Here is an 18,178-nt window from a genome sequence, read left to right as displayed (position 1 = left end):
CTCCACACACAAGCCGTCCTCTGCAACCCAGCCAGCCATGCCTCTGGCGTGTGGATCTCCAGCCTGTACAGGCCTCAGGCCTCTGGACTCTTCAAAAAAAAAAAAAACTCCCTCCAGAAATACACATCTCTCTGAAATGGCTGTTTGAAGGGAGGGGAAGTAGACAGTAAGCAGAACAAGATAACTTGCCTGGGAATCATTTCATTAAAAAATGATTACAAGAAGACAAACCCAAACAGTCCGCCCCTCCACCGTGTTCTTTTTAAACATTTTGTTTACTGCTGTGAGGGGTCACTGTAGCCGTTGGGAGCTACAGTCCCAAACGCCAAAGTCACCACCCGCTGAAAAAGGAATAAGACATAAATAAGCTGTCGGTTTGCTACCCGACAGCGGCGTATTGTTCACGATATGAGAAGCACGCTGCTATGAAAAGCCACCCGAGAGAGTGATGGGACAGACCTACTTTCTCCCCTCTTCCCTGAGCTGCTACGCAAACTTGCCCGCCCGCCTGTGTGTAGTTAGACACCCGCTTCAAAATCCGCAACGGCGGCGCGCACTAACAACTTGCTTTCAGCAGAGCGAACTTGAGCTGGTCCGTGTGAGAGTTGCGGCGACTTCAGTCTCTTCGGCCCAGCTGGGAGCAGCCCGTTCTCTTCTCTGACATGTTCCCAGACGGTCGCCATGGAGATGCAGTCGCCTAAGGCAGGAGCTCCCCGGCCTGCTCCTGGAGCTGCTCGGCGTAGATATTTTAAAGTTTCCCTGACTCGGAAACGAGGGGTTTCATTTGACGGATGAAATGCCACAGTTAAAAGGGACCCTCCAACGGGCTGAAGAGTTGAAAGGAGTCAAATGGTTCAAACTAATCCTATTATTGAGTCAAACTGAGAGTTCAGTGGTGTAACAGGGAGCTGGGCTGGAACTGAAACCAGCCAGTGTGTGGTCCTCCTGCACCAGGACTGGGAGGCGAACTGAGGGAAGGGGAAGGCAAGACAGAGGATCCATGGAATTAATCGTAGTTACAGCAGACTCCCACTGCGCCCGACCGACGAGCACAAAAAAACGCTTTCCCCCTCTCCGGGTGCTGGGAGAGAGACCTCCCAGTGGCCTCCTGGACTGTGTTGCTCGTACTCCACAGCTAGAGGGCTTAATCTTCAATCCACCCGGTAGCCAAGGTATTGCAGTCGCGTGGAACACTCCGGCATTACAATTCCCGCTGTTTACTGCCGAACAGCGTCAGAAGGCAAGGCTCTGCGCGCAGTCCAAGTTCTCGCCTACACACAGTTAACAAACGTGGGAATTTGGAATGGGGTGTCACAAATAAAGCCATAACAATAATAAAACACACATGGAGGAGAAAAAGGGCCCTGCCAAATAAAGAGCAGATTTATAAAACATTTGGGGGAAAGAATCCCATTCGTGTATTTAAAACTATCCAACAACTTTACAGACATCCTACTTCAATCTAGAAAATCTCTAGGCTACACGACTATTGTTAGAACTATTTTATTGGCCTCGTTTTCCTTCATGCGTCTCTTACACACGGACACAAAGCACTTAATTGAGATTTACTATAGCCCCAACTCTTTCATTGTCTGCCAAAACGCGGGTGCTGCCTTTGGAATGTGGTGTGCTTTCTCTTGTCACAGATCAAGCAGAGAATTAATAAACATTTCCCCCCGCTGCGTGTGTTGTTGTAACAGGCTTACGTAACACATTCTAAGGAGCAGCTGCTTGCGCCCTCGCTGAGCTCATCCCGGGTCTTCCCGAAAGGCGGCTCCGGCCCAGGCGAACGGCAAAGATCAACTCCTGCCTCACCTCAGAGGCAGCGCTTTCAGGTCGTCAGACACGACACACACACACGCACAACCACCCAGGTGGGCTGCCAGGTTAAACCGTCCCAGCACACACACACAAAATTGCTTCCTCCGGGGTTTCAAGGGCAGCTAAATAAAAGCCAGCACAAACCGTTTTCCCGAGGCGCACACGCAAACCTACGCCCGATTTTAATTAGCGGGACCTGACAAGCACCGTCTCGGACATTCTGCGCTTTAAAGGAATCTGTTCTAAATCATGTTCATTCATACCTTGCTTTCTTGGAAAGACGTTAAAAAGGGAATGAACAGCTTTGCACATTGTCAGTCTGCTAAAACTAAATAGCAGAATTCCCCCAAAGTAAACAGAGCACTTATCCTGCCACAAAATCTACGATATAAGCAAAACAAAAGAGAGAGACTGGGACAGGAATGGCTTTGATCAAATCACGATCAACAAAAATATTACTCAAGATATTTCAAATGTTCTCCTTAAAACATGCGTGTATTGGATTATATTATTTCTTCATTAGTTAAAAGGGGACAGTGCAGGCTTTGACAGTCTTGTGACTATTTTTTGATAGCCTTTCAAATATAATTCACTTTTTTTTTTTTTTGTCTCCTGCAAGTGCAATGTTGTTGTAAGAAATGAAAATGCGCTGTTACCGGCGTTGCGCGTTTACACGGTTCCAGTAAACAGTTCAACTAAAAACCTCCAAACCTGCGAGAGAAAGTGTCATTCGGATGTGGCTCATCTTCGATACGCCTTAAAGGATACTCACGCATGGCTGGAACCAGAGCCAAAGTGTTTGGGTTTTATCCCACACAAAAATAAAGAGCCAGTGAACCCCAACGTGACGTGACGGCAGAGAGCTCTCTTCGCGCTCCGAACGGCGCCAGGAGCGGCGCTCTCCGGAAAGCCGCCAGCCCTATACAACCCTCTGACACGCCAGGTAAATTCAACACTTCTTCCACTTCTACGCATTTTCCTGACAAGTGTGCGCTCCGCGGCGCAGCTGTCCACCTTCACTCTTCGGGGAACAAGCTGGTGCTGCTCAACTGAAAGCGGCACTCACAGAACAGCACACAAACGGCCACAGAACAGCACACAAACGGCAGGTCTTCAAAGCAGCTGGAGGTTAAAAACCGGGGGAACGGCTTGACAAGCACACTGAAACACAACTGAGGAGGAATTAACATAAATGATTTCTTCGTATAGGAAAATGCAGTGCAGCACCCACTACGTACAACAGAGAAGGGTAATGCATTTTCAGGCGAATGAAAACATTACTTAGTAGCTTAAGTTTCCTATCTTAGCTGCATTTAGGTTTCATCATCCAGGTGCAACCCCTTTGCGTACAGTGCCTATAGGATGCCTACAGACCCTTGCCAAAGCAACACATTTTGTGGTTAACAACCCGAAATCAAGACGCATTCAACAAGAATTTATTTGTATCTGTTTACACAATGTATCACACAGCTTCCAAGTGAACACCCAATGCTCAGCTCTCATGAAAAGTAATTACACATTTAACCGTAGAAAACTGGGCTGGGTTAAGTGTACACCTGCCTTAGCTACGGCGATTGTAAATTAGGGCGGGTTTAAGCAAGTGCTTTCCAGATCATACAACGCGTTTTAACACGAGTTTGGTTTGTGGTGCTGGCAGTGATAGACCTGCTTATTCGGGAGAGGGGTTTCAGGGGCAAACAGGCGGATCCTTCTGTTGTCAAAGGCAACCAGACAGCGATGGCATCCCCCGTCGCAATGCCGTACCAATTCCTGACAGGCCTCAGATCTGTCGCACCCGTGTCGACCGCAGAGCCCCGGGGTCACACAACAGGATGAGCCTTCCTGTTTCTAAGGCGTCTGTGGGTGAACTTCTCAACGGGGCGCGTGGGCTGGTCTTTAAGTTGCTTTGCCCCTCACGCACTCAGTCTGAGCACGAATGAGCCGAACAACTTGTTGAACGGGCACCTCCATCCGCTGCCTTGATGAGCGCTGCAGAATGTGAAGCATCACGAACGCTGGTTTATCAGTCTTCAAACATTTTTCCCCTCTCATGCACACCGGACCAGGGTACACAAGCTCCCAAAAGATCTTTAACATTCGCTGTGAGTTATTTGCTTATCTGATGCCGTTTGTATATTGAAAAACAACTTTGCGCCCAGGGTGGTCCTTTCATTGTCTGTGTTGCCGATTGCTATTATCCCCCTAAATTTCGGGCCCAAGCATCCGCTTGCCAGTGGAAGGGATGTGAATGATTTTGTTTTTGCTCCAGTTCCCCAACTGCAACAAGTCTTGTGTCCCCAAGCAATAAGGAAATTGTAGTGATGTCCTGTCAGCACACTGCTATTTAGCCCCTTTCTTGGGGAAATACAAGTTAGGAAGTACAACTGTATAGAACAGTTTCCTGTGGGACTGGATCACACTGTGCACCATGAAACCATTATGCAAAGTTTTTAAAAAAAATCCACTTTCCATTCAGCTCTGCTTGAAGGAGACAAGAGAATCCAGGGACATAGCTGAGCTGCTTGATTGAGGTAAAGTGCTGGACAACGGCATTGAGCGTAACATGGAGAAACAGGATCACAGAGACTTTAAAATAAAGTAAAAGCAGCACCATACTTAGTGTATAGTGGGCAATATAAACATAGCTCCGTTAAAACTTGTTTCATTCACCTGATGCGGTGTCTTCCAGCCAACCAGTTGGCAGTTAAAGAAGAAGTCAGAACCAGAAAGCGTGTCAAACGTGCAGCTCAAGGATTTCCACTCCACTCAGGGCCCTAATCAAGACAAGCCTGGGTGTGTGCGCGCCACATACCAGCTGTTTAGTGTGTTTAGGCAGATCAGGGAAAAACGGCTTGTAATTCGATTGGTCCAATGAACAGAGACAGAGTTTTCATAATTTTATCGCTGTTCGCCGCGGCTGGCTGCCTGTCAGGCCTTCGCCAAAGCACAGGTTCCCATTTGAATGACATATGGATTCAGCCAACCAGAGATGTTAGAACATTAAATACCACAAACAGACATGACAGGAATACAAACGGGCCCGTTAATGCTCTGCACTCTGTGTAGTTCTGCTAAGGAGCCTGGAGTGGCGATGACACCAGAGCACGGAGTGCCTGACTGACACGCAGAGCAGTCTACCCCCTGCCCAGTCCGGCCCACACACCCTGTCTGAACACCACCCACCACCCAAACAAAGCACTGCACCTACAGAGTGAAGCCTGCAAGGGAAATCGATGGAGCTATTGAGCGTCCATGTCACAGACGGATATTTTTGATCATAAGTCAAGCTATTGTACAGAGGTATCTGTACACAGAACACAATTTCCTTTTTAATATCTCACACTGTACTCTATGTATTTCTGGAAACCTTTTTTACTTTGCAAGAGGTTATATTTGCTGCACAAAACGTTCATCTTTACCTAAACCGCACAGATTCAGACGGACAGGGCACTGTTACAGGCCGCAGCTGCAAACGAAAGAACGACAGGAGCTTTTTGACTCAAGCGAACATACCGTACCACGAAGGAAACGGCACTTTGCTTAGCGTGTGGGTTCACGAGAGAAACAGCCTGACCTCAGGATTTTCACTGGGAACAAAGTCATCCAAGCTAAATCTCCCTAATCTTGTGGTTTGCGTTCTTGTTTTCCTCAGAAAAACATCTGACATTTCATGAATGAACGGTTCCTCGGAGACTTTTATTTAACAAAAAACACAGAAGTTATAAGCGTCTTCATCTCACTGGGCATAAGCCTTATTAATTATACAACACAAGATGTGGGATTTAGCATATTAAATATTAATAGAGCACTAAGCAATGGTATACTGCAGCACAGATTTCAATCAATGAACATGAATAATTATTATTATACCCTTTATAAAGTGCTGTATTCAGTGGCATCGCAACTGCAAAAACTGGAGGTCCGGAGACGTCCCGGCAGACCCCCGGAGCTCCAGTTTCTGCTGCAAGCAGGCGGTACTGCGTCAGCTTCCGGTCCAGCCACAGACATAAACGTTCTCCATCTCAACTTATGACCCTGCTTCGAGGCAAAACCAAAAGATTCACGTTTCTCACATCATTTCATTCTCCCGGACTCTGCTGAATTATCCCGAGCCTCGGGGAAGACGAGCGCAGCCTGTGATCTGTGCGTGTGAAATAACGGTGGGCTTTCCCCTGCCCTTTTATTTCAATAAGTGCATCGGGGCGCCACGCTCGGCCGACGTCACCGCCAGAGGAGGAAGAACAGCCCACACATCCAAGCAAGGGGTCACGCTAAAGCTCAGCTCTGGAGCACCTGCTGGTGGGAATAATCGGGACAAGAGTATGGGACAGGGTGGTGGGCTTCAAAATCACCCCCCCCCCCCACCCCAAACAGGACAAACCCACATTGTTCTGTACAACAGCATACAGCAGGGGACACTGTTGGGCTTATAGAGGTCAAACAATCAGTCCTACCGTCCTATTACTGGTTTTCAGTTTTCGAGATCACCAGAAAAGGAATTCGGCTTTCAAAACGCGCACGCTTTCCAGCAGTCCTTAAATTCTGCTGAGCTGTCCTTGGTGGTTACTGCCTGTTAAGCAGAAATGTGAACTGGCCTTGTCTTGCAGAAGACTAAGCAGACTTCAACATAGCTGGTGTGGGCTGCTCAAATGATCAGGTATGTAGTACAGAGCATAAATCTGACTGTACTCTGCCAAAGACACACTGTCCCAAGTATTAGGCTATTAATATTCTGATTACATTTTGGAAACCTTGATTCATCAAAGGAAAGCAAGAAAAACCCAAGCCACATTATAAATGCGAAAAAGCAGCTCAGCCAAGATTGGCATACCAAATCGCTTAGTAATTTACTATGCTTGGAAATCACCTTCTGAAAAGCCCCCGTCACTAATCACTGGCAAACTGCTTTCTTTCCTTCTCCCTCCAATATACCTGCAGGGCTGCAGACGGCAAACCAATGAGGAATTTTAAATATAAATCTTCACAAAGCATTTACTACAGCCCTAACACCGAACCAACCAAATCAGCAATAAAAAGACAAATTACACAGTTCCACCACCGAGCTTACAGCCTGCTGAGAATTCCTGATGAGATGACGTGCTAACTGGAAGAGACAAGGGGTCACAATTCCATCAACCTGTAAACTAGATAGGGTAGATTCACGCATGTTCTGATTTAAAAATGAAACCTGTTACCCATAAACATGAAATGCTCTGTGAACAAGGAGCAGTAGTCTGGACATACTGTACCAAGACAGAATAGCAAGCCACACATAGATGCACTTGCTGGAAGAACTAAACAACGTTCAGCTTTGTCAGAACGAAAAACAAGACAAAGATGAAGCAAAATGACGGGGGAGTGGAACATTAAGCAGTCCAGTAGGTGGTCCTGAGACCATATTTAATTTTCCATCACTACTTAGAGTCAATTTAACTTTCTGGCCATGTTGAAGCTGTGGAAGAAAAAAAAAAACTTCCAACTTCCAGCAGCGGGAGTCCTGGTGGGAGAGTGCCCCTGGTCAGATTACAGCAGTGCGTGGGACTTCTCTTTTCTGTTTCCTGTAGTTCTAGTGGAAGCAGCACTTTCAGGAATTTCTCAGCTTGGGTATTTACAGTGATGTGAAGGGGGCTCCACACGTCACTGGATCATGGGGTGCGCTTACTTTTTCCACACAAGGCTACTGAACGCTGGCTGTTTTTTTTTTTGTTGAATAAATCATGACAATGTCAAATTTGTGTGTGGTATCTGTCACCTGAGGTAAGATTTATCTGCTGTCCAGACTTGATGAGGACTAGGTGAAGGTCAGATACAGTATGTCTTAGTACCTAAAACGACACAATCTTCAGAGGGCGTACTTTATTTTCCACCTCACTCTTATACTCATTGACGCGAGCTCAAAGCCCTCGCCGTTGAAAAGTATAACACATACGCTAAAGATATATAGATTTGTTGTCAAAATTAAAATAGTTAACCCCCCAAAAAAGAAATACACTCCTCAAGGATAAAGGTAAGCACTTTATATTATACTTCAGTTATAAACCCTTTATTAATCCTTTATAGGCACTCCATAGATAATACAAAGTATATTCATTATAATAGACTAGTTATAAAGGTAATTATTAAGACTCAGTTTTAATAATTGTAACATCTCCAGCCAGCCATTGTAACACCAGCAGCCATATCACCCAGCAACTCACAACTGGCAGCCCACTGAAGCTCAGCAGGTGTGAGCCTGGTCAGTACCTGGATGGGAGACCTCCTGGGAAAAACTAAGGTTGCTGCTGGAAGAGGTGTTAGTGGGTCCAGCAGGGGGCGCTCACCCTGCGGTCCAGGTGGGTCCTAATGCCCCAGTATAGTGACGGGGACACTATACCGTAAACAATCACCGTCTTTCAGATGAGATGTAAAACCGAGGTCCTGACTCTCTGTGGTCATTAAAAATCCCGGGGCGTTTCTCAAAAAGAGTAGGGGTGTAACCCCGGTGTCCTGGCCAAATTTCTCATTGGCCCTTACCAATCATGGCCTCCTAATAATCCCCATTTCTGAACTGGCTTCATCACTCTGTTCTCCTCCCCACTGAGAGCTGGTGTGTGGTGAGTGTACTGGTGCACTATGGCTGCTGTCGCATCATCCAGGTGGGGCTGCACACTGGTGGTGGTGGAGGGGAGTCCCCATTACCTGTAAAGCTCTTTGAGTGGAGTGTCCAGAAAAGCGCTATATAAGTGTAAGCAATTATTACTACTACTACTACTACTATCTCTGATTTTAATACAGACAAAACAGTTCAGAGATTCCAGATTTACTTTTGTCAACAGCAGTCGGTAATGTTTAGACATGTTTGTCATTAGTCTAAGAACTGCTGGTGGTCCAGATGTTCGTTACACATCTCCCATTGCAAAAGTATTAATGTCTGTTTTTACAATAAACTGCTACAAAAATTCACAGCTTCACACATCACATGACAAAAAAAACATGACGACTACTGTTTCTTGTTGCTGCTTTTTAAAGTTTAAATATTGTCTTGAATCTGAATCAAAGGACAAAAGAAGTTCCAGCAAAAAGACTTATGTTAAAGATAAGAAAGTTGCAATAATGTTTCCAAAGGTGTTTGGACAAAGTGAAAAATATTTAACTGAAATAAAAATACAGCAACACCTCCCAATTAAAGTGTCTGCTTCTAAAATTATCAAGGGAAAACCAGTCCTTGCAAAGAGAAAGCCCTCCTCTAGAAGATACATAAAACAATAAAACTCTTAAAACCGTAACTTATTAACAAACCTTACGCAGGAAACTCCAGACTGGGCAGCGACCTGAAGTCCACTCTGCTCTTCCATGAGTGTAGAGCAAGACAAAACGAGAGCCGATGTGGAGTTAGACACACAATCTAAGTCACTTGCCAGCGAAAAGCACTCTGAACAAATGACCTAATTGAACTGATCCATAAAAATCCATTTATAATTATCATGAAAATTAAGATGAATTCAGAACAGCTAATTATAGAAAAAAACGCACATTTCCACCAGCAACCTCCTGAAATATTTCTCTACTTGCTCCCTTAAGCACCCAGCACAATATTCTTTTAGGCACTCAAGACAGGTCTGGAAATCCATTCCAAACAACAGTTGAGCTTCTAACATTACAGGCTAAGTAAGTTTTTCCTATTAATACATTTAACTACCGCATTCTTGCCCAGGACAGCGTAAAAGGCTCGAAGGTGAAGCTTGGTCACGATATACAATAAAAACTCACTGCAGTATAATGGAAAATGTTTCCGCATGTACATACTGTATAAAAACAGTTATATAAAGTCTATTTTTGAACATGAACGGTATCTCACACCGATTTACTGGCTTCAATTCTATCACCCGTGACGTAATGCAAATAGGAGGCGTTAAGAAACATGACTGAGATGTGGCTGCTGCACTTTCAGGGAGGTACTTTACCCCCGTTGCCCCAGACCATCCAACTGGAAAAGCAGGGTTCAGCAGTGCCGGGGGGTCGTCTTTGCAACGGTCTTGCTTCCAGACCAGGGGTGGGCTGGCACGTACTCTTCTCTAGTCCTCTTAACACCACAGAAACAGTGTGCCTGAACCGGCACCACAATGGCATGGATTACACCTCGTACCTTTTAAGTGCAATTTGTTTAGTGGTTTTTCAGGAAAAAAAGAAAGAATATTACATGGTGCCACATACAATAATAAAAAAAATGTGAACAATCATCATGGCGTGAGAGACGTGGTACCTAAACTAGCTGTACAAACCCAACAATAATCTAAACACTGGAATAAAGGAGTAGAAAAAAAGAAACCAGACTTTTCACCCTGTACCTTCGACCTTGTATTGCAGACTTTGTGCCTCAACCACATCCGAGCCAGTTAGTCTATAGCACAGTGTGATGTTATGCGGACTTGTGTTGTCATATACTGTCATGAGCCATCTGACAGCAGGTGACAGTTGAGTTAAAGATACAAGTGCTACATAAGAGCTGGACGAAGGGGTCCAGGAAAAATGCAGATATTTTCTGTGAGTTGGGGGGGGGAGGGAGGGCAGCCGAGTTTTAGCTTTCCTTGGACGAGGGAGGCAGGTAAACATGGTGGAAGACAGAGATGACCAAAGGGTGCTTCTCCAGGAAGCTTTAGGAGCACCATATTCAAGAATAACGATTCAACGGTGACTGGAACATTCCTGGGTACGTCATTAATCCAGACTCCACAGGAATGGACCACAGCATAAAGGAGCAGACATACGAGGGGGGGAGAAGGGGAGATGATGAAAGAAGAAGGAAGAGAACAGGAGCCATGAGCTAGGAGAAATTCCCTTCTCTACCCGCGGTGGTGGAATTCTGTCCGGGTAATCGGAGCACTATGAAAAGTACTAGACCCTCAGCATTATTCTACAAGATCTTGTCTCATTTATCCTAGAGAATTCTGCTTTCCAATACTGTAGACTCCTCAGGCTAAAACCTTCAATTCCATTTTAGTGATGCTTTGTTAGACTGGGAAAATTGGTTCCCATTTAATAGTGAATATCTGTGCTTTAGAGAGGGAGATTTAACCCTGGATACAGGGTGACAGGTTCCCTCCCTTTTGCCTGTTAAGGTGTTTTGTTGTATTTTTACATGACCGAGACAGATGTCTCGAATTCACCAGGTCTAAGATAGGGATTGTGAAACATACTGATTGTACAGTAAATGGTGTAGTATTTATATAGTTGTATAAATTATTGTTAATAGGTATGCATTTGTTTTATGCAAGTTTAGGCCTGATTATTACTCTATTATCAGGCTTTGCCAGAGAACAAAATAAAACACTCTTAATGCCCAGTAATACATAACTTGAAGAGGGTGAACTAATTCTTCATTATACTCACTTGCATAGCAATCTGGTGTCGAAATCTTCATTTTTTAATACCTGCCTATTTTCTTACAATATCAAAAAAGGGAAAAATGCCCCATTATGATCCAGCAACACACCCAAGACCTCCAACCTCTCTACCCTACCTCCGAGCCCTTCAAATGACTCAAGGTCAGTTACAAATGAGAGGAGGCCATTCAGAGATCAACCCGTTTAGCAGGCAGGAGCCAACTGATTCGAGGATCTCTTCCAGCTCTTCCTCGAAAGAAGCCCAAGTTGCATACTCCCACAGATCTTTGGGTAAAACATGGCCTCCTCTTCTCTCTCATGCATTTTGCACACAGCGTCAACCTGCGTCCTCTGGTTCATGTCCAGTGTCAGGTATAGTCTATAGACTTTTTAGTTCAGTTTACGGTCATATGCACAAGTGCAATGAAATGCTTATTTGCGTGTTTGCTCCAATACAGAGACAATAAGGAAACGCCAAAAACATCAACACAGAACAGCAGCAAATAACACGCAGCTTAGAAAAACAAACACATCAGTATGAGCCAGTGGTTGGGGTAGGGTTCAGTAATCTTGACAGCTTGTGGGAAGAAACTGTCACTGAACCTGGAAATCCTGAGGAAATTTCCATTCTTTCCATTACTGCCATTATTGCCAGCAACAAAAGAAAATATACTTATTGAACACACTTCATTAATTAAAAAACACGATGCGCGTTTCTCGGTTGACTGAGCCTGAACAACTTACTAACCACTACTCCGAGAGCAAAACTTCTACTCTGAGAACTGGGGGCTCTCTGCCCAGTTTCAAGCAGAAATAGGAGTAGTTGCAGAAATAGAGGCAAAGAGCTACCAAACAGAAATGCACACTGAAAAGAAAAAAAAAAACATGACCAAAACCCTCCGTCTCACGTCATGCTTGAAACGTTGGAATAAATGCATACGCTCTGAGAAACCCTCAGGTAGTTGGGCTCCCTGAGTAGCAATGAGGTTTTCAGGCTTACCAATCAAAGACATATTTACCTTAGAATTTCTTAGACTTGGCTCTTTATCACTGATCTGTTAAAAGGGGACGTGACTGGCAAAGGCTGTATGAAAACTGCGGTATTTATTTGTAACTAATGGAAGCACAACACTTTTCCTCGCGAGGCAGACGGGTAGAGTGATTTAACACAAGAAGTAATAAAAGTTACAAATGAGAGGAGGCCATTAGGCCCATCAATGCTCGCTCTCTTCCTCCTAACTAATTGATCCTGGAACTTCATCTGTTCTGCCGCTGAAGAACCCCGATGAATCAGCGACAGCACTGCGGCCTTGCTGCAGTTCCACACACCCATCACTCTGCATTACAAAAAGGAGCTCCATGCCTTCTGTCCTTCCCCCCGGTTTGTAAGTGTGCTCTGTGGTCCATGTGCTGACGTTATTGATGCACCGACTGCAATGGACTCTGATTACCCTGATCAGGACAGCAAGAACTTCAAGGATTTTCCTAAAGCCTTCAAGGTTTTTGCCCATCAATTCCCCATCAGCACTGATCAAAAACAACCCCTATGAAGCTCACACAGAGCTCTAGGGGCTGCCTGTTTAAACCGTGGTGAAATTCCTCTCTGTTTCAGTGATTTAGTGTTTGATTTAGTGTTTATATACGACAGAAACGATTCCACGATACGAAAAAAAAGGCTTTTTTATAACAGGACCATCACCCCTTTCTGAAAGCCTGCTGCGATAAAAAAGTGTTTTAAGATGTTCATCCACTGTGATAAAGGATTCTTCGAATTTCACAGAAAGGAAGACTTTTAACCTCTTGCTTCAAGGGTAAATGTTTTGGCAGAACACTCTTGAAATTCTAGGAACACAATTACACATCCACGTTCATTAAATGAACACTGAAAAACAAGAATTCCAAGGCCCACCACAAAATGTGGAAAGACTGCGCTGTTTGCTTTCTTTAAAAGAACTGGCCAAGGAGAAAGTACTATTTCCACTATGATTAAATAGTACAATTCTACTGTTTTATAACGGTGCTTAAGAACAGGTCTGCATATTAGTAATGATTTCTCCGAGCTTTGATGGCACATTTTCACTCAATTCAAAAGCTGAGGGAAAGGGATTTTTATTTTTACATCAAACATCCTGTATTCTTTAGATTCTCTCTTTCCCTGCTGCCACCTTCAATGCCTTGGGGAATTATTGTGGAACTGACACCATTTATTTACAGGTCCACTCAATTTCCATGAAGACGTCCAGAAAAACAATGAATCTGTTAGATGCTTTTGACATAAAATCACGCAAACTCCTTTTTCTTTTTTGCTTCAGCTTCCAGCATCCCAATTTTCTCCTGATCTCGCTTGGCCTGGCATGTTACACTATTAATTATTAATATAAATAAACAGCGACATTTCAGGATTTCAGAAAATGTCCATGACTGCAGGTGCATGTGGCGTTCATTTGTTTTGGGTAGATTGGCACATGAACGTAGACGACAGTTCCATTTAAAATAAATCTGTATCTCTTTGCAACAGTACGTAAACAGCACACAGTATAAAGGCCGTGAATGAAGAGCGAAACAGATTCTTGTACTTTCAGAACTACCAACGTAATCAGGCGATGATCATAGCAGCTGGGTCAAAGAGAACTAGAACCACCGAATGTTGTTTTAGATATTATAAAGGGTAATTCCAGGCTGAAAAGAGAAGCAAGGAAACACAACGTTTCAGCTGTGGAGCCTTCCTTCAAGTGTGATGGGATCTGATGAAGTTAGTTACAAAGGGAACATATATATAGAGAGGTTAGCCTTTAAAATTCCTTAGCTTCTTTGATGTTGTTGTCAGAAAGGGTAATCTGTCGTTTGAGGGAGAAAACAACAGAAAGCATTAGTTTCCTCGAAAACTGAAGTCTCCGAGTGTTACTCTGGGTAGTGTCGGAGTCAAAGGAAAAAGTGTTCAATTTCAGATGAAATCCTTTAGGAATTGTATAACGACGACATCTGTACAGGAATAGGAGGTGGTTAGAAAGCCTGGTCTTGGAACAGATCGCTGTGAAGATCGGAGTGAGAGAGGGGGGGACAAGTAGCCCAGGGAGGAGGAGGAGGAGGAGGAATAACGAAGAGATCCGGAAAAAGATTGAGAGGAAGGCACAGTGGGTCGCAGCAGAAGTAGGCTGAAGTAGCTCAAGTGGGGAGCTGCGTCAGCATGCGTAGGCTGCAAAGGAACAAGTAAAGGTTTATTCCAGGCTGAAAAGAGAAGAAAGACAACAACGTTTCGGCTGTGGAGCCTTCTTCGGGTGTGATTCCCGAACTGCAGCTCGTATTACTGTTGTACTAGTTCAAGAAGGTAGACACCCGAAGAAGGCTCCACAACCGAAACACTGTTTCTCTCTGCCACAACGCCTGTCCTGGCACCTATCCCATCAAGCAACGGGCAAAAGTCACGCCAGTCCATCGCAGCGCATGGAAATCTGCCCTGTCATGTGACACCATTCAAAAAGGATCAACTAGACTGAACCGTTAAAATAAGTAAAAAAAATACTAGCATTACCTACTGAAACCTTTTACACACTGGATTTCTGCACCAAAAATGACTAGTTGAAATCTCGAACTCAACCCTGTAGATCTTTCTCCTTATATGAACTGCTGGATGTCATACTGGCAATCAGCAAAGCATAAAGGTCAGTTTATTTCTTTGCCAGTTATTGACAGAAGAGACGGATACACGAGTTTTAGGACTGATGAAGACTGAAAATCCAAGTTTCCAAGCGTCTCCCTTTCCCAACTGTGACCGGGTGACCCGTGACAGGACAGGACGAAGGCTAGTTCGCTCGTCAGACACACCCTTCTGCCTCGGACACCAAGCCTAGGAGAGAGATGATGAAGGAGGTCGTAGCCCTCAGTCTCCTGTCCTACCCCAGAAACCGCATCGCTCAGTGAAGGAGACGAGGAGGAACATGAGAGAACCGTCCAATATTTTTTTCGTAAAACCGTAAAGCAATATTTGCCCACTGTCATCTTTGCAACACCAGACAAATGATGGCTTCATCTGCCAAAAACATTGTTGCGTCTCCTATTTAAATGCGTTACATTAGATGAAATATCTAGCGCTTCTTATTATAAAGTCATTACTTTCTGCTAGTCGTTTTTTTTTCCAAAATGACACTATAGTGGTTTTCCTTTAATGCCTGAAGATAATTACAACTTTGTAAGTTACATCTCCCCTAGCCACATCCAGGGATAACAACTGATTTTGCTAATTATTTTTTGTGACTGCTCAGTGACTGCCAAGACTACTTGTACTTGATTTTAAATAGAACAAATGAATTTTCTTTTTTTAACTCTTTACTCCGGACTTTTATATGGAACATACTGATGTCAGATCAGGGATTTAGGCAGCAGGTCTATGAGGCACTTGAAAGAAAAAAAAATAAAAGAAAACGTGTATTGCTTATTTCCAAAGGCTAACCAAAATGATCAAACTCATGTAATTCATTTTTAATCAGGCACACAATGCCAAAGCTTTGTCAAAACCAAATAAAACAGACGACGAGGCTCTTTATTACCATAAACTTCCAGGAGGGGGTTCTCATGGAGACTCCAAGGCATCGCTCCACGGCCATTTTGTGTGTCTCATAAAACGCATCTTTTTACTACCTTGCTGACTTGGAGAGCTCCCTCAACAAAAGCAAGCTCAGTGACTTTTTCCGCACGTGTTATCAGCCCGTCTCAGAGAGGCAATTCCGAAACGGAGCATCTTCTTTAAAAGCGCAGAGGGCCGAGAGTTTATGAGAGAAGAGAGCGCGTCGGAGGCAAACCTGGCCTTGCTGTGTGCGCTGGGAGCTCCTGGAAGATCGTTTAAGCGTCCCTCTCCCGCCAATACTAAACCGTAAAACGAGCCAGGTGTGAAAACGCACGGTTTCTTTGAAGCACAGCAATCTCTTTAAAAGCTATTAACTGCGGGGCCTAAAGCCCAGTACACAACGGACCCCAGTTTTTACACTGAAATTCCTGACTGACCGAAAACTGATCAAATTCTTGTTTTGTTGTGAAACTAGCGTATTGCTTCACTCAAGAGAAATGAAATGCCAGTAGTAAGAAAATACTTTATACTGTTTGAACTCTCTTTCTATGTCAGGAAGACAATGCAGGGGCAATAAAGATACATTCTCTGGGGCCCAGATGATGAAGGAACTCTTCCAAAAGCATATTAAGGTCTGTGGTCACGGGTTAAAGCTGGGGTTATGTCACTAACTGGCTGTGATTGCCCAAGCAGCAGCGCACTACTGGGTGAGTGGGATTAATTGCCCTGGGCTTTCTCAGCAACACAGCACCCCCTCTGGCCACCAGAAGCCTTGCAGGCCTGGGGCGCTGTCAGCTCCAACCAGCCCTGAAGCTTCGGTTCAGCTTCGTGGTGCCCGTGACGTATTAAGGAACGCACAGCACGAAGGAGGGATAAATTTCAGACTTAATGAATGCAGCACAAGCTTTTGATCACCGAAACTTCCTCGTTCTTCCCTGGAGCGAGGTCGTGGGCTCCTTGGCTACGTAACGAGATGTAAAAAAACACTCAACTGGCAAATAACAAAATTAGATGGATACATCGGTAATAATTAGCCATTATAGATTCCTTAATGAAAGGGATAAAGCCACATCATCTTACCACCTCCACTTTTTTCTTTGGGAACAACAGGGACTAGAGCCCCTAAATGTTTCCATATGCCAGTAATTCCAGCCTGGGCAAAACTGTATTCAGTGGTGAACAAAATCAGTTCAGACAGTACCTACAGTTCAAATAAAGTCATAATAAGGTACGATCGCATGCTGTAATGGTTTGAGAAAATGAGGAAATCTGAAGGTAGGAAGTGACCTGAACAACGGCTGTCCGACACGGCAAAGTGAAAATGGAGAGCAGGAGGTACCTGTGACTGAGGGTACTGCACTCCACCCATGGCAGCCTGGCTCCTCCCTGGCATTCCCATGGGGTAGCGGTGTGCCGTGGGCGACCCGTACGGCTGCCCAGGGTAGGTGCCGCTCTGCTGCGGCGGCGGCTGCTGCTGCTGCTGCTGCTGCTGTGGCTGCTGGGAGTACGGGTTACTGCCCACCCCGTACAGCTGGGACCTCTTCATCGCCATGGAGTCCACGGCGCCGGCCTGCGGGACAAACAGCAAGCCCGTTACAGACGCTGCCCCGCGGGAACACACAGAAACCCCCGCGCTTTCGGCACCGCCACGGGGTTATCGTCTTTCGTCGGACACCGCCCGGAGAGGCCGGCGTTTCCTCGCGAGTGGAAAGCCCTGCCCTGGATGATTTTACATCCGTTTGACCGGCTGTTTCAGACAAGGGGGTGAGAAGCAAATGACTAAAACGCCCTCAGTCAGTGGCCAAGTCACGAGCACCTGGACTCAGCTGCAGGAGGAAAACATTAACATTAAACACTGAACCTAACAACCCCGGATATTAAGGAGAACTGACTTGTTTAAGTGGCGAGTGGCAGGAATAAATGGTACAAGTAACTTCTTACTGGGAGCCAACGAATGTCAACTTGCTCTGACCAAAGGTATGAAACATACTCGGTGAGGCACAGACTCTTCCATGCTGCGTTAACCGAGACCCCTCTACCCTCCTTCATTCCCCCTGTCTAAGAGACCTGGACAATCAACTGCTGCTATGTCACTGTTGTGCTTGTTCAACCAAGAAGAGGTGGGACTGATGGGCGTGACATGAGGAGGGTGGATTTCTTCTCTCCCTGCCCACCAAGAAGGAACTGCCCTCGAACACACACAGAGGTTACAAACGGCAGGAAGCCAGTCAGCCCATTCAGGTTGCTTGGTAGTTATTAGCTAAATGATCTAAGGGACTCATCCAGCTGCTTCTTGAAACAAGCAGTGAGGCTTTAGTAACATGGCTGTGTAGCTTGTCCCATACTCCCACAACCCTGTGACATAGCACTCCGTCTGTGGCCAGTCGCCCACTGTGGGTGCAACCAGTAACCTTAATTTTGTGATTTTTGT

General features: G+C 45.1%; 1 protein-coding gene across 5 annotated transcripts in view; it reads right to left on the bottom strand.

Annotated features, from left to right (window-relative positions):
• Positions 1-18,178, bottom strand: part of arid1b (AT-rich interactive domain 1B) — a 237,294-nt gene that overhangs the window by 183,048 nt on the left and 36,068 nt on the right. For all 5 annotated transcript variants that reach the window (XM_069197114.1, XM_069197131.1, XM_069197118.1 and 2 more), the window contains exon 2: positions 17,087-17,317. In XM_069197114.1, the coding sequence (XP_069053215.1) occupies positions 17,087-17,317 (231 nt within the window). The remainder of the gene's footprint in view (positions 1-17,086; positions 17,318-18,178) is intronic.

This window comes from Lepisosteus oculatus, chromosome 2 (genome assembly GCF_040954835.1).
Source record: "Lepisosteus oculatus isolate fLepOcu1 chromosome 2, fLepOcu1.hap2, whole genome shotgun sequence".
Classification (NCBI taxonomy): Eukaryota; Metazoa; Chordata; class Actinopteri; order Semionotiformes; family Lepisosteidae; genus Lepisosteus; species Lepisosteus oculatus.
The sequence above is the reverse complement of the archived record's forward strand: the minus strand, read 5'-3'. Positions and strand labels throughout refer to the sequence as shown.